Source organism: Ipomoea triloba, chromosome 4, assembly GCF_003576645.1.
Source record: "Ipomoea triloba cultivar NCNSP0323 chromosome 4, ASM357664v1".
In the NCBI taxonomy this organism is placed as follows: domain Eukaryota; kingdom Viridiplantae; phylum Streptophyta; class Magnoliopsida; order Solanales; family Convolvulaceae; genus Ipomoea; species Ipomoea triloba.
Window position 1 is genome coordinate 9,081,130 of NC_044919.1, and position 17,793 is coordinate 9,098,922.

The 17,793-nt window shown below is 34.9% G+C and overlaps 3 protein-coding genes across 3 annotated transcripts; 2 read left to right on the top strand and 1 right to left on the bottom strand.

Annotated features, from left to right (window-relative positions):
• Positions 1-24: 24 nt before the first annotated feature.
• On the top strand, positions 25-942 carry LOC116017066 (dirigent protein 16-like). Its single transcript, XM_031257585.1, has one exon. It carries the CDS (start codon positions 184-186, stop codon positions 940-942), a length of 759 nt encoding a protein of 252 aa, XP_031113445.1. The 5' UTR covers positions 25-183.
• Positions 943-1,148: 206 nt separating this feature from the next.
• Positions 1,149-3,167, bottom strand: LOC116017065 (hydroxyethylthiazole kinase). Its single transcript, XM_031257583.1, has 2 exons — positions 2,651-3,167; positions 1,149-1,723 (listed from the first exon to the last, which is right to left on the bottom strand). Exons 1-2 carry the CDS (start codon positions 3,149-3,151, stop codon positions 1,334-1,336), a joined length of 891 nt encoding a protein of 296 aa, XP_031113443.1. The 5' UTR covers positions 3,152-3,167; the 3' UTR covers positions 1,149-1,333.
• An 11,076-nt stretch (positions 3,168-14,243) lies between these two features.
• LOC116016954 (GATA transcription factor 1) lies at positions 14,244-16,475 on the top strand. The gene is made up of 2 exons (XM_031257433.1): positions 14,244-14,553; positions 15,480-16,475. The coding sequence occupies exons 1-2, from the start codon at positions 14,386-14,388 to the stop codon at positions 16,134-16,136; spliced, it is 825 nt and encodes a 274-aa protein (XP_031113293.1). The 5' UTR covers positions 14,244-14,385; the 3' UTR covers positions 16,137-16,475.
• The last annotated feature ends 1,318 nt before the right edge of the window (positions 16,476-17,793 follow it).

Consider the following 17,793-nt stretch of genomic DNA (forward strand, 5'->3'; position numbering starts at 1 on the left):
GAACTTCAACTGCACCATATTGGAATCCCCTAACAACTCCATCTCTTTTGCTTATTATTATCTTTCTACTATATAAACTGGCAATTTCAAGATCATTCCATCAAGATTCAAGAACAAGAACATCTGATTCAATACAACATAGAAAAACATCAGTCTTTGCAGATTGTTGGGTTTAATTTCAAGATGTTCAAGAAATCTTCATCATCTATTTTACTGGCAATGGTGTTTGCAGCCATGAATGTGGCAGTCATGGTGGCAGGAGTAGCCGACCCCGAGGCGGCTGGAGAGCCGCCTGTTCTTGAGATGTACATGCACGACATCCTCGGCGGCAACAACCCAACAGCGCGGCCGATCACGGGCCTGCTGGGGAGCATCTACAGCAGCCAAGTTCCGTTTGCGAAGCCGCTCGGTTTCCAGCCTCCCCAGGACGCGGTGGCCATTCCCAACGCGAATGGCGCCATCCCGACGCTCAATATAAACGGGATTCCTCTGGGAACCGGGCTGGCAGGGACGACATTTGCGGGGGTGACCAACAATGGCAACAACAACAACAACATTGCAACCCAGCTTGGACCTGATGGATTGGGGCTCGGTTTTGGGACCATAACTGTGATCGATGATATCTTGACAAACACCCCGGAGTTGGGCACGCAAACCATTGGCAAAGCTCAAGGGATTTACGTCTCCAGTTCGGCTGATGGCAGCACACAGATGATGGCGTTCACCGCCATGTTTGAAGGAGGCGAATATGGCGACAGCCTTAACTTCTTCGGGGTGTACAAGATAGGAAGCACAATGTCTCGGCTCACGGTGACCGGAGGCACTGGTAAGTTCAAGAACGCCTGTGGGTTTGCGGAGCTCAGATCACTCATTCCGGCCGGTCAGCATATCACAGATGGTGCACAGACACTGCTGAGGATGGCTGTCCATCTTACCTACTGAGATGGTTCATCTGTACAAAGAAACAAATACATAAGAATTGTGGGTTGTTTTGTGTGATAACTATTCATCTTCATCTGTGTGTTTTTATCTGTCTGTTCACTCAAATATTTTGTATTTTTCATCTCTCCTCATCTATGAATATGAAGAAAAAATTCCCATATTACCCCCCACGCGGGTAGTTCAATTGGTTCCTGAGTGGCAGATCATAGGCAAGAAAAATCCCAATATTATTGCAAGAATGCATTTATTTATATTCACTACATGCTGTAGACAAGTTCTAAACACAAACTTCTCTATATTGTTCTGGTGCGACTAATCCAGCTGAACCTCGGTTGGGCTAATTCGGGGCAACTCTAAATTCTAAACACATTCAAGTAGCATCCCCTAAGACTTAAAAGTTGATAATGCTGATCCGAGAAAGCACAGTATCTTCATATAGACTGTGAAGTGAATCAATCAAGTTTGTACGCAGTGAAGCTGGACCTTTAGCTGTCTCCATCCCCGCCTCACCAGCAATCCCAAAGACGGAAAAGGCGGAAACTGTGGCTTCCAAAGCATGTGATGGATCAACTGAAACAAAGGCGGCTATGAGGGCCGTCACAGAGCATCCGGTTGCAGTTATCTTTTGCAGCATAGGCACGCCATTTTGTACGCCAATAACCCTTTGGCCATCCGTGACAAAGTCAGTAGCTCCAGAAACGGCAACTATACTTCCACTTATTCGAGCCAGGGATTTAGCTGCTTCTACAGCATCCGTTGAACCATGAATGCTGTCGACACCCTTAAGAGAAGTCAAACTAAAAGATATGAGTTGAATAAACGCTTCAATTCATTCACTTGAAGAGAGCATGATATTGTTTTCATAGTTGATCACACGATACACAAAAGAAATAAAGGTGGGATATAGGGGAATGGAATGCCCAAAAGCTAATCCCTCAACTTTTTGGCCATGGATTCCCGGAAACAATCTCCACATAGAGTTAAAATAACATAGCATAATGCCGGATTTGTTCATTAAGTCCTATTTTTTAACAAGAAAATGATCAACCATCATAATGTCCTATTTTTAACAAGAAAATGATCAACCATCATAATAGTTAATACTCCGTAACATACATTGACCAATATATTAATGTTTGAGGCAATTCTTCATTATCCAACTATGGAACCCACTCTTTTACAGAAAAAGAGTCAACCATGATTTGAAATCTAATAACTTTGACAACTTCTATATGAGTACTGGCATTGATCAAACTATCTAGTCTAAAGCCATTATTCTGTGATGGAGGCACGAAGCTCTAGTAAGGTTCGTCTAAATTTTAGCTAGAGGATGAAAGAATGCAAAGAAACAAAATCAATACAATTAACAACAGTATATCACAAATGCAAAATGCTATGCCCACATTTGTTGTAGTAAAAAAGAACTGATACATGGGTAAAGTCAAAACAAGTCACTCTATGTTTGGCAATGTGTAAGCCTTTCTTTCCAATTTCAAGCTCAGCAGCCCTTTTGGACTTTTGGTTTCTGGCATGTCTAAACATAATTATTCAAATAACTCATAATCCTACAAAGATCCCCAATAAGAAGGTTATTGAAGAAATGTCAAAGTGGAAAGAAACAATAACAAATTTTCTAACATGATTTTTACAGGGTAACAAATTACGAGGGACAAAACCGGAAAAAAAGTGGAATTATAGTACTGTTTACCTTAGAATTAGAATCAACGCAACCTTTAGAAAGCGCAAGAATCTCAGAGGCATTTCCTCGAACAACTGTGGGTCTAAACCCCAAAAGCTCCAAACAAGCATTTAACCGGAAACCGGAAGCGCCGGCGGCCACGGGGTCGAGCACCCAGGGCTTCCCGGCTTGGTTGGCCACCTGCGCCGCCAATTTCATGCTCGGAAGCCAGTCGGCAGTGAGCGTACCCATGTTTATCAAGAGCGCATGCACCTTAGGAGTGAACTCCGGGATTTCGTCTGCGGAGTGGATCATTGCAGGGGAAGCTCCGGCGGATAAGAGCGTGTTGGCCATGAAATCCATGGAGACGAAATTGGTGATGCACTGAACTAAGGGCGAGCGCTGGCGGACGTCCGATAAGTGGGCCCAGGCTCTTGGCCCCCATATCACTTTGTTGTTTGCCATGACTACTTTGACGAAGCAAAAGAAAGCATATATATGCAGCAGCCAGCAGGGGATCATACGGAGCATCGAAAAACAGGTTCCATTGAAAATTGTTGAAATAAGGGTCAAATAGGCCACCGAACTACACAGGAAACTGCAATTAGGTCATTGAACTGGGTTCCTGAACTACACAAATCTATGCAAATTAACCAAAAGTGACTTGTTTGACTTGATCTTCCGGTTACCAACTTTAAAAATAATATTTTAAAATAATTTTAAATAAAATAATTAATTAAAATTAAATTTAAAATTTAAAATTAAAAAAAAAGGACCCAATTGACTTGTTCCTGTTTTTTTTTTTAAATTTTAATTTTAATTAATTAATTAATTTAAAATTATTTTAAAATATTATTTTTAAAGTTGGTAACCGGAAGATCAAGTCAACAAGTCACTTTGGGTTAATTTGCATGAATTTGTGTAGTTCAGGGACCCAATTGTATTGTTTTTTAGTTTGATGGCCTAATTGCAGTTTCGTGTGTAGTTCGGTAGCCTATTTGACCCTTATTTCAAAATTGTTCGCAAAACGCTATCCTACGAAGAAACCATTTATATTTATGCGGTACTCGGACTACCGACTATACCCTCTTGAATAGTTTAATTTACTCTCTTTTTTTTTAAATGTATATAATATTTGATGGGTTGGATAAAGGCGGTCTGTTATTTCATCCTCTGCACCAGCAACTGGACTTGATGCGTTATCTTGTTTATGACAAATTATTGTCTGAACTATGATCCACGTAGTTGTGTGGGCCATGAATATATATATTATTAATATACTAAAAATATATTATTTTTGTACTGAAAGTACATTATTTATAGTATATAAAATAATATACTTTCAATACTTAAATAATGTACTTTCAAATAATGTACTTTACGTGCAAAATATTGTATTTTTAATATATTAAAAATGTATTTGTTGTGTGGACCATTGTCCGTGTAATAATGATTGCTCATTTATGAGAATGGCAGCTAGAAGATTCTTGACAAATTATACCATAGATCATGGTTTACATTACAAATTCATTTTTAGTATATTGAAAATTCATTTTTAATGTATTGAAACTTTGAAAGTCTAAATTTTAGTTAATATATTAAAAATGAACCTATAATATACTAAATGAATATCTAAAAAATAAACATGTTTGTTAGTGGTCTATCTTGCAATGTGATCATGGTTCACAATGTAATGATTGAAGATTCTTTAACCAAATTTAGGAGATTGTTTTCCTTATTATTGGGTCACACTTGTTTGAGACTGATCCTTATCCATAAGTCGGGTAAGGTTGGATCATATCAATATGAAAATATAGGGTAATACTTGTGTGAGATCGTCTCACGGGTCTCAATGAGACCAATCGTTATATCCTGCACCACGGTGCACATAACAATGTGCACCACGTACGTAAAACGACGTCGTTTCGGTGTTAGTGGATGCAGACACGAATGACATTAGGGAATTCATTATCTATAATACACATAATCATTATCTAGAATACACAGAACGTTTGCCTAGAATACACAGAATGTTTGCCCAGAATACACAGAATATTGACACAAAATACACAGAACTCATCATCCTAACATTCGAATGCACAAACACATCACAACCTGTGTTAATAACATGAATACACAGAATATTGACACAAAATACACAGAAATCATCCTCCTAAACATTCGAATGCACAAACAGATCACAACATGTGTTACTAACATGAATACACATAACGGTTGCCTAGAATACACAGAATGATTGCCTGGAATACACAGAATATTAACATAAATACAGAGATCAGCCGAAACGGGAAACGTGATTTCCAAAAAAACGGACGATTATTTTACAATGCTCAAAACGACGTCGTTTAGGTACGTGGTGCACATTGCTATGTGCACCATGGTGCACGGTATAATTTGCCCAATGAGACGGATTGGGTCATTTAGTTTTATTTGGGCTATTTTGTAGCAATCAAATATTGGCTTCTTTTAGCCCAGTTTTATTAATTCATTTTATCAATTTTTTGCTTCATTTTTTCATGTTTCTTATGTTCTTCACGTAGAAATTATCCGAGCAGCAGAGACGCAGAGTTCCCCTTCCATTTTTTAAAATCTAATTTTCAAATTATCTCTTCAAAAAGGTGCATTTTCTTCACAATTTCATGTGAGTTTGATTTGTTCTCACATATGGTGCGATGTCCTACCCAATTGTGTTCATGCTTTAATTTGATGACTTCCATTTAATAATACTTAGTTTGATTTTCTTTTAAAGGGAAAAATAATATGAATCAACAATATATATATATATATATATATATATATATATATATATATATATATATACTTTGATTTCAACCAAACAGTACAATTAGCAATTGCACATAAATCACTAGTACATAAATGGTCCACGGTTATTTTTATCCACCTATTTAGAAAATGTAAATCACACTATAAAGACCTCGAATATATTAATAAAAATTAAATTTGCGATTGTAATCTTTTGTGATGAGAATCATATTTTACCCACTCTGTCACCTTTTATGGGCTATTAAATAACATATTGAGCCCCATGAGGCCATGGCATTGGTTTAGCAGATGACAAGATTCACGACTTGCTTCCAACTAACGACAGGGCGGAGACTCGATTCCTATCACAAACATTGGGAGTATGAGTTTGGGTTGGACTCCTTGTGTGCATAAGTGTACTCTTTAGTGTTAAGTCTCGAAATTAAATCGTCTCGATTTACCTTCTCATAGGTTTAGAGTTAAATTGACTTTTTTACCTCTTCATGAACCTAAGAACATGTTCACAAAATTCATAATATAGTCTAACAAAGTCAAAAAAAAAAAAAAAAAAAACATAGATTATCCCCAACCCCACCCAAAAAAAGAAAAAAGAAAAAAAAAACAAAACAAAACAAAAACATTTTGTTCCTTACTATTATGAACAAGGCAAGAGTGCAAGACTTTTGGTTGGTCGCATGTGGTGGTCACATGCAGGTAGGACTTATGGGAGTGCAATTGTTGTATGCATTCAACTACTACTGTTCACGGAGTTACAAACGTGGGCGGGCCCCACCAACATGCCAAATACAAACGTGGTTTCTCAACCAAATGCATTCAAAGTCCACATTTGGTCAACGCTTATGAAAGGGGCCAAATTACAAGTTTATAAAATAATAATTAAATCTTATCCCAAACAATAATACTCCGTAAAATCTAATTCTATTATTGGGTCACATTTGAGAGAGCAGTTAGCATGATTATTAAATGCATTAGTAATTTTTTATTTTTTTAAGTTTGATAATAGTGCATTAGTGATAATTGTGCAAGCACCTTGATATCCTTAATAATCAAACTAAAAGAGTCAATTTTGGCGAACCCTTAAATCGCACCCACCACTTGCTGGGCATCCATTTCAAATTCCACATCGTCTAGACACATCTCCTTCAATCAACTAAGGACCTCCCGAACACACAATCGCTTCAGCATCACTAGCTGCCAATTAACACACCTCACATCATTACGACTATTTTTTTTTTCTAAACACACGTTTTTTCACTGCTTTCTCATATGGAACCTTAAGTCTCATATTATCTGCACGTTTACTTCATAAAATGAAAATAAAAAATAAGAATAGAATTTCAAAATACTTATACCTAACAAAAAGAATAGAATATCAATCCAGTTGTACTGATTTATTTTAAGAAACTAGAAAATAATACATAATTAACTAAAGCGTTTAATTGATTCTGAATTCTGATGGCATAGGTCTAAATGGTCGAGGTATATGACAATCTAGTTCATGAAATTAACTTAGTCAAACTAATGTTAGATTGACAATTAAGATAGCAGTTACGCATAAAAAGGATAAAACATGTTTGATTTACTGGAATAATTTTAAAGGAATAGAAATGTTATTTCATGAGAAATAGAATAAAGAAGAAATAGAATAGGATTTGTATTCCATTATTTGATTCAGTGAATGAATAAATTTTAAGAATGTTATTCAAGTGCTTGGTTGACTTATAAATGTTATTCTAGTATATTCAAATTGAAATATATATATATATAGCGGCACACTCAAGTGACAATGGTGCCAAGAGAGAATTAAGAACTACTCGCATCCGTCCTAGCGTCCAAAATCAACGAATCAGATATAATTTAAAAAAAAAAAACGATGCAGTGGCATTTTGGTAAATAACTCCAACTTTGGTGCAACTAAAATGTGTTACAAATGCAATTAACTGGTATAAGTTTGCAAGTAAAAAATGCAAGTAAAATCACTTACAAGTGCAACTAGTTTCACTTACAAGTGCAACTAGTTTCACTTACAAGTGCAAGTAATTTACCTTGGTAACATTCATGCACCTAATGATGAAGCATTTCACATAGGTGCACTTAACGATAACATCCGGTGCAACTAATGATAACGTTAGGTGCAATTAATATTGATGCTCAGTGTAATTTTACTTGCATTTGAAATACATTTTACTTACACTTAGGTGCACTGTATGAAACTGTTACTTGTACTTTTAGCACAATTTACTCGCACTTCGATATTCAATTATTTATGAAAATGCCACTGCATTTTTTTTTAATCTGTGTTTCTGATTCGTTAGATTTGGACACGTGGACGACTGTGAGTGGTTCTTAATTCTCTCCCGGGCTACACATTCTCACCTTAAGGAGTCATATATATATATATATATATATATATATATATATATATATATATATATATATATTAGTCATCGACTATCAATTTTACTAATTAAGTCTTCAACTATTTAATTCTTACTCAATAATTCAAAAATCAATCCTTCATTGAGGACCTTATTGAATCAGCGTGTTGTCGAAAAATGTCGGAGTGTTACCTTATCCATATTCATACTAATATGATTTTTTTTTTTTTGAAAAGTGTTCCCTCCACCATCTTGTCTACCCTTAGTGGGGTGACCAATAGGTCATTCTCACTGAAAGTCGAACTTATAATTCTATGTTTAGAAAATCAGTATTTTGACCAACTTGATTAATTTTATTTTATCATAAAATATTCTCGACTCTAAAAGCATCCCCAATAGAATTTTTTTATGATTTTTGAAACAATAAATAATTAGAGGGTTAGTTTTTAATAAATGTGGATAGTTATTTTTGGTTGAATTTTTCTCCAGCAATGAATGATTTTTCATGCAGCCTGTCAAGAGAGAAAAAAGGAAAAACAAAGGTAGATAGTTGCGAGTTGCACCTATGATTTCCGTTTTTGGTCCTACTGTTATTGGGGCATTGCCAATTTTAGTCCATTTCATTAATTTTTGCCACATTGCAGCCAGTCAAATAATCGTCCAAAACTAAGGTATTTTGGTCTTTTCATGCTTTGATCATCTCCTTAACATTTGCAGTGGTTTTCCTTACACATTTTCATCTAATGAAGGGGTCCAACGAAAGCCATAGGTTTGTAATGTGGTTCACATGGCTTTCGCCGGACCTCTTCATTGGATGAAAATGTGTAAGGAAAACCACTACAAAGAGTCAATGAGATGACCAAAGCATGAAAAGACCAAAAATACCCATGTTTTGGATGGTCATTTGACGAAAATTTTAACGGTGGACTAAAAGTGGCAAGGACTAAATAAGACTGGCTGCATTGTGGCAAAAATTAATGAAGTGGACTAAAATTGGCAATGCCCCAATAACAGTAGGACCAAAAATGGAAATGACTCTTATGCATGTGCCTACTGGGCTCATTTTTTAAAAACTCTTTTTTTAAAAAAATTATTGTCAACCCCTTTTTGGCCTTGCCCTCTTTCCTCTTTCCTAATTGGCATCTCAAGAACTTAAAAAAAAAAAAAAAAAAAAAAAAAAAAAAAAAACCTAGTCATTGAGATTGTTAACGAATAAACAAATTTCAAAAACTGTTATATAATTCTTTTTTGATAATAAAAGCAAGTAATTTCATTAAATAAAGTCCAAGCTCAAAACATGAGCAATGGAAGGAAAAGGGACGGTAAAACAGTCCATACGGTCAGACACTGATAAGGCCTCCCTAGCTAGGCAATGGGCTACTCTATTCGCAGACCGTTTTGCAAATACAAAGCTTAAGTTAAAAAAACTAGAAGCTATATTTCTAATATCATCAAAAATAAGATCAAGCGATGAAACTGAGTTTTTTAATTAACTATAATACTTTTGATAAAAATGTAATTTTTTAATTAACTATAATATTTAAGCATTGAACAATTACTTATAAAGGTATAATACTAATTATGGATAAATTGATCGATGGTTACTTATGAAAAAAATATAATATTTGAAAATCAAAATGTAACATTAGACGTTGAATATTTACTTATGAAAATTTTTTTAATACTTATGAAAAACCTGACCCGTCTCATATAAGATTTTGTCTTTATATATTTATAAGTTCAACATGGCTAATGGACAAATTAAAATTTTAATTTTTAAAGTGTAACCAACTATTATACACACAAGTGTGATTTATCCAACTCACTACTAAAACCCCACTTTGTTTTTAGAATGATAACTAACCAATGAAATTAATTATTTTTAATTATTATTTTCTATTATCTTTGGTCATATACTTTACTATAATGTCTTACCGCCACTATAATTCACTATTATTATCACTTACTCAACATTTATATTATTATATTAAGAAAATAATTCGATCTGAAATGATCTTAAAAATTAACCATCCTATACCAAATCTTTCTTTTAAAATTGGCTCATCAATTTATAAAATTTACGTTATTTTAAAACTCTGAACTAATGTTAGTCACAAAGTAGGTGAACATTGGTGTAAAAATATCCTATAAAAAATGTTATCTTAATTTGTAAGGGTATTGACAATTGTGTTCTGGCCATCCGAAGTTGAAGCCGGACAGCAACGTGCGAGAATCAATATGGGAGGGTTGGTTTACGTACTTTTCATGTTCACGCACTATGCTTCACTCACTTTTATATATATATATATATGTATATAATTCGTAATGACTATCGGAAATTAAAGTATGTACTAATTAAGTAAATTCCGCTCATATATAAGAACTTACAGATTATATTTTAAAAATTATATTAAAAAGAGTTAATTCAATTTGTGGTCTTAGATTTATATATAACAATCCACTTTTAGTCTTTTCTTTTTTTTAAACATCATCGTTTGGTCCTAGTATTATTGTGGCATGACTTTTTTTTTTTTGAAAACGTGACATGACTATTTTTTGTCCTTCATCTACAAAACTGTTTAAGTTCCATAAAATACAAGGGCATTTAGTCTTCAATTATGATTTTTTTTAAAATAAAAATAAAAATAAAAATAAAAATATAACAAGTCAACCCACTTTGTATAATAAAAATCGAAATGTCATTATATTTATCAACATTCTAACAATTTTATTGACGAAAGACAAAAATAATCATGTCACAATAATACTAGAACCAAAAGGATATATTCTAAAAAAAAGATTAAAAATGAACTAATATCTATAAATCAAAGAACTAAAAATGAAATTAATTTTTAAAAAAATTAATGTAATGAACTGAAAAATATTAACAATAATAAAAAGAAGAGAATCCGCCATTCACTCTCCCCGTTTTGTCCTCTGATGTGATACTTCAAATTTTAATATTTTATTAACTATTTCTGTGAACCTACGCCCACTCTCTTCTTCTGTGCTGAATTGGGAAAAAATAAAATAAAATCTATGTCATACATCAAGCCAGATAATAATTGGCTATTCGTGTAAATTGTATTTTTTAAAATTTCAAATTTACGATTGAAACCTTTTTTTTTTTTAAATTAAATATGCTAATTTTATTATTTATACTAGTTTGAGAGCATATTTAACATTAATCTTGAGTACTTCGTATATGTTAGAGGAAAGAATATCATCCAGAGAAAAATAATAATAAAGTAGAGCAAAAAATATAAATGAATAGGAGTGAAAAATACATTTCAAAACAGGGTAAAACTTCTGGACAATTATAGGTAAATAATTCATAACAAGTATATTTTCTTTTAAAAACTGAACCACAAAACACATCCCACATCAATTATCACAAATTAGTACGAATGTTAATTGAGCTAGTTCATTTGATACGTCATACTAATTGATTTTGTACTAATTCAATTGATTTTTTTATCAATTTAAAATTTGACCCTAATCCTAAAACCTCAAACTATCGAACTCAATTAAAAATTTTGACATTTTAAAATTTTAATTTTAACAAATTAACGGATTTGCATTAATAAATATAAAATTAAAACGTTATTTAATCAATTTAAATGTCTAAATTTTATATATATATATATATATATATATATATATATATATATATATATACTTTTAAAATTATAATAATTATTCGGAGACAGGGTGGGCAGGGAGGTGTATCCCCATTCCCGACAAGAAATTACATACATTCCCCGTCTCTATTTCTCGAAAATTTTTCCCATTTCTATTCCCGTCGGGACAGGGATCGAGGATCCCCATCGGGAATGGGACACAAGGCAAATTGCAATCTCTACTACCTTGTATATTTTAATTTGTTCTAGAACACTTGTGAAACAAATATTAGTTTAGGGACTTGATCTATCGGACTAGCTTGCTTTAATTTGGTTATTGGACTTATCTATTTTTGACTAATTAGGATGATTTTTATCATGCTTTTTAGGCCATAATACTTAAGTTTTTAGGTCTTGTTAAGCCAACTGTATTAGTTTCTCGCAAAGAATGACATTGCTCTTAATGATGTGCCATAAATCATTATTATAGTGCAATTATGTACTAATGTTATTATTTAACATATTACTATTGGTCTGGCGACTTATTTTAGAATAGACATTGATTTGCCTTAATGAATTAGACAAATTTGAACATAAAGTTAAGAATAAATTAAGAATTTTAGATAGAGACAAACGTGGTTGTTTCGGCTTGGTGACATCACAACTCACAACTATGGTTATCTTAGAAAAATTAAAAGATTTTAACGTAGTCATTACTGTGATTTTATCAAACAAAAGATACCCACAATTGTTTGTATTCAATATTTTAATTTTTGATTGTTCAAAACTATTTAAGTCAATAATCAGTGACCAAATGAACTTGTGATTGAATGGTATGATTTTAGCTATTTCAAATAGGATCATAATTTCAAACTTTAGTAGGGCATTGACTCTTTTTGCTTCATTAGGTTGAGAAAGTATGAACAAGAAAAAATAGTCGTTATTCAGTAAAAATAATTAATTTTAAGAATGTTTTCTTAACTATTGACGTTTATTAATTTTATCTTTTAATTGAACCATAAATGGTTTATTAACTATTGATATTTATCAATTTTTATTATTTACTTTTAGTTTAACTATAAATTATTGATTAACTATTGATTTTGTTTTAAATTTGATCTTCCAGTTAAACATTCGTTTAGTAAACATTAAATTCAAGGGTAAGAATATAAAAATTGAAGTTAATTCTATTTTTTGTCCTAGATTTATATGTACAGTAAACTTTTAGTTATTTTATTTAGAACATCATCCTTTAGTCATAGTATTTGATGGGGCCATGGGACCCCGAGGCCCATTTTATTGGAAAGCCTTAGCCAAGTGGGGAGGGGGGGGGGGGGGCTGGGGATGGAAAGAGGTTGGACCCAAATCTCATTGGGTTAGGAAGCCATGTGACGTGGGCGGCAGACATGGAAGCAAGCAACCAGGAGCCCAAGAGAGAGGCAGGGTACAAGGCGGTGCATATCAAGGTCCAAGAAGAAGGAGCACAAGGCAGGACACAAAATGGTGCAAGGCGGGGGTAAGCGGCAAGTGGTAGGCGCTGATCGTCTCCGACGCGTTGCCTGGGGACAAGGCGCCCCCCAACGCCCCAAGGGCGCGGCTAATCGCCCTAGGTGGCGGCTGGTCGTGCTACCTCGTGGTGCTTGGTGGCTGGACAGGGTGGTTAAGGTTGTTGACGACAGGGGGACAACATGGGACACATGTCTGACTGGAACTGATGGGTTATGGTTCGTTGACACGTGAGTGGTTCAGGATGGGTTGTTGACATTATAAAAAGAGGGGGGTTGGTCCTTAACTCCTTATAAGACACACCTCAGGTCAGGAAGACTCTTTTGGTCAAGTGGTCTTGTATCCTCCCCCGAATAATAAAATTTACTATTTTCCTACCCCCGTTCTATATCTCTATACCCTATTTATGATGGATCCGATCCTGATAAAATTATCAGTATTTTTGGTCATTCGTCAACAAAATTGTTGAAATATCGTTAAATACAAGGACATTTTGATTTTTTAATATAAAGTGGGTTGACACACTATATTTTTATTTTTTTAAAGAAAAAATTCATAATTGATGACCTAAATGCCCTTTGTATTTTATAGAATTTAAACAATTTTGTTGATGAAGGACAAAAAATGGCCATGCCACAATAAAACTAGGACCAAAGAGGGATGTTTTGAAAAAATGACCAAAAATGAACTGTCACCTATAAACATATGACCAAAAACAGAATTAACTCGAAAAATTGATTTGTTATTGATATATACAAATTGGGTTTATAAAAATAATAAATTTGGTTCATCATTAATGGAAATGTGAATAACTTAATTCCTACATTATTATTCTTAAATTTAATGTTTACTAAATCGATATCTAACTATATGATCAAATTTGAAACAAAATCAATAGTTAAGAGACTATTTATGATCAAATTGAGAGTCGATAATAAAAATTGGTAAAAGTCAATACTTAATAACTATTTATAGTATAATTAAAAATCGATCATAAAAATTGATGAATATCAATAGTAAATTGACCATTACTGAAACTAACTTTAAATAAAATTTGATTCAATTTTAATATTTTTTCGATTGAATTATGAAATTAGCCCAACTTAAGAAATAAATTTGAGACTTTCCAAAAAAGTTATAAATACAATAAATATTGTGCTATTCTCCATAAAGGGAAAAAAGGGTGCTGGTACACACATAGGAAAGACTATGGGCAAAGTAGGAAAGAATTTCTCCGATAAGGAAAAAAAATAAAAATAAAAAATTGTCCACCCTGTTGCCGTCCTGGCCATTTTGATTGATAATAATACACCCTCGTTTCTCTCTCTCTCCCCTTAAAGAAAGAGAGAGGAAAGAGAAAGTAACCTCTCTCTCTCTACCCTCAATTTTCCCCCCTCTCTCTCTATATCTCCGCAACCAAACCCAGACCAGTGTAGTCTCTCTTCTCTTCGCGGAAATGAAATTGGACGCGTGTTTCATGGTCGACGGCGATGACCTTCTGAACTTTACCTTGGACGAGGGTGAAGGAGAGAAGAACCAGGCCGCCGCCGCCGCCATTGGCACTTCACCTGTCGTTTCGTCTTCCTTGGGGTCATCAAAATCCGTTAACCCTGATGACTTCCCTGTAAGTCTCGCTCCTTCCGATTAATCCTTTTCTCTGTGTGTTTGTGTCCGCGTTTTGGCTTGACTCGGACGAGTCCGGGGGGATTCGCCTGGTTGTGTGGTCGGAATAGGCTTGACTCGGCGGCGGCGCGGTGAGTCGACTCGGACGAGTTGACCCGTACTGTCACTCACTAACACGAGGCGGCCGAGTCAGAGGTGGTGGCTGATAGCTCTCTGTCCCATTTCTGCACGCGAGTGTCATTTTCTGTAATTAAACTTTGAATGGTGGGCATTTGAAAATTGAATTTTTTATTTTATTTTTTGTGTTTGACCATTTTGTCCCTGTAACCCTAAACGTTACTGTAATAAGCATGGATTTGCGGAAGTAGACGAAAGTCAAGAAACGGAATTAAGGGCAGTTTTGAAAAAAAAGAATATTTTTTGGGGCAAATTTGAAAAGTTTTTAAAGGCGAGATTATTGTTGGGTCCCTCGGTTATCACGATATCTGAGCTGTATAAATAAATGCCCTTATCTGCTCCAACGCTCACATGCGGTGCATTTTCAGTGCGCCGAAAGGACACTTTTGCCCCTTTGTAACGGTTTCCCCAATTTGTCAAATTGCATAAATCAATCCCCACCTGGGAATTTCCACCTCAAGTTTCAAACTTTGTGAATTGTGAATTAGATTCCCAAATTTGCTTAATCTCAATTGTTTTTATTACATATACTTAATTACCAAGAAAATGAGATATTACAATTAAACTTTTGAGGAATTCAAGGAATGAATTGACTAAATGCTGGTGTTTGGACTTTGGTGGTGATTCATCAATCTATGAAATAAACCCTGCCTAAAAGATTGTTTTTAAAAAAGCAATCTTTAATGGAATTCAAATGAAGGAAGATATAGTGCTTTGTACTGAGATGGGTTATGGGTTTTGTTTTTCCAGGAAGATATGGAGGAAGAACTGGAGTGGTTGTCAAACAAGGATGCATTCCCGGGTGTTGAGACATGTTTTGACATTTTCGGGGATAACCCGTTATTCGATCACAAGAGCCCAGTGTCTGTTTTGGAGAATAGCAGTAGTACCAGCAATAGCAATAGTAATAGCAATAGCGGTGGCAATGGTATGATCAGCTGCTACGACAGCCTGCGAGTGCCAGTTACCTATCCTACGCGCCCCAGGAGCAAGAACAGGAAAAGACGGGAAGCTGGCATTGGGTACTTGCCCGCCAGGAACTGCCTGTGGGTCAACCATGTGAAAAACAAGAACAATAAGAAACGGTCATCGTTCAAAGAGCTACCAGCAACTCCGGAGGAAACTCCTGCCATAGGAAGGAGGTGCCAGCATTGCGGGGTTGATAAGACTCCACAATGGCGGGCTGGCCCCACGGGGCCAAAGACGTTGTGTAATGCCTGTGGGGTGCGGTACAAGTCTGGTAGGCTCCTGCCAGAGTATCGCCCCGCAAATAGCCCTACCTTTTCAGCTGCAGTTCATTCCAATTCTCACAGAAAGGTTTTGGAGATGAGGAGGCAAAGGATGGGAGGAAAGGATGGGATCCCGAGTAACGAAGCCTGTGGATATAGGGTAGCTAGTGGTGAGTAGTTTACAGCATCTTGTGGAACTATTTTTTTTTTTTTTTTTTTTTAAGTCGAGTCCGCTTAAGGCTTAGGGATTGTTGTAATGGCCTAGATGGTTAGGGGATCATAGTTGCTTTGTTTCAATCATAATCTACTTAGGGAATTTTGAACTTAGTTGTGATTGGTCATGATTAGAACAGAATTCCAAAAAGAAGTTTTCCTAACATAGGAGTTTTTATGGTTTTCTCATTTACTATATACTATATGTCCAAATTTCATGTCCCTATTTCAAGTGGTGAAATTTTGAAAGGATGGATTTGGTTTGTGAGATATGATGTGAAAGCTAGTCCTTTTTGTGAGTGCATTTTGTTGTGGCTGTCCTATAAGCTAGCTAGCTAGCTGTTTTTTTACCACATCTGATCTTTTTCATTTTAATCCTCCAATTCTTGCATTGCTTTAGTTTTAGCTATGGTTCTTATGCTTCATATATTGCTTATAATCTTTATCTTTGTAGTTTTTATTCCTTTTTACTATAAATGTGCACCTTTTCACCACCTCTGTGCTTATTTTGCCTATCAATCTCAGCTGCTGCCTCTTATCGTTCTATAATTTGTTCCCTGTTGTTAACTCTATGGGCAAATTTGTAATTTCTTTGATTAATGGAAAAGTCCATAGCTGCTACGTGAACATATGTTCTGGATGAAGCTTGCTTTGTTATATTCTAGCCTGCAAAATTCGCAGTTATGTAAAAGTGTGCACTTAATGAAACTCTAATATCTTAGCCTGTAAAGGAATATAAGCTGATTGATTTAAATCAAGAAGATATGCTTTGTTATTCTAGCCTGCAAAATTCACAGTTATGTAAAAGTGTGCACTGAATGAAACTCTAATATCTTAGCCTGTAAAGGAATATAAGCTGATCGATTTAAATCAAGGTAGTTCAATGAATTTAGCTTGGGTTGCCCCAATTCTAAGCAATAACTTTATATTTTATGACCTTGGATCACGGTTTGTCATGAGCCATGTGGTTGAAAGGGTATAGGCTTTAATGATACATGTGCTTTTTAATATTTTCTTGTGACTTGGATCCTATCAATTACACTGAATGTGGCCCTTGTATCACATGCAGGGATTGATTTAATAATTGTATATACCACGTTGTTGTGTGGTCAAGATGGGGTCATGTTCTTCGTCACAAGATTTACAAAATCTTTGTAGTTTGTAGCGTATCCATATATCCCATCCACATTTGTTTGAGTAGCCTAGCAGTATAGGGAACCAGGGCGGCTGTGGCTACATCCCATCTATATGTTTTTTTTATGTGTACAACGTTTTTGGTCGGCAGTTGCCTCCAGTTGTGCCATTTTTTTGTGGTTTGATTGGGATAAGGTCGTTGTCAATGGTGTCATTTTTATATGCCCATATAGTCCAACTACTTGCGTTCACTTTCAGCCTGTTGAACCATAAGTAAAAATGTAAAATGGTATAGTGCACCACAATAATGTGTGTTATTTTATGTCTACTTTCGTTGACTATTAATATGACCAAGTTTTAATTGGAGATTAATTGTTTTCCACTCCCATTCTATTATTAATAAGCAACTATATGATGAACGAGGTGCATAGTTAAGCACCTGTAACCCATGTGCATGGAGCAAAGCCTTGCTAGCTAACTTGTTTGTC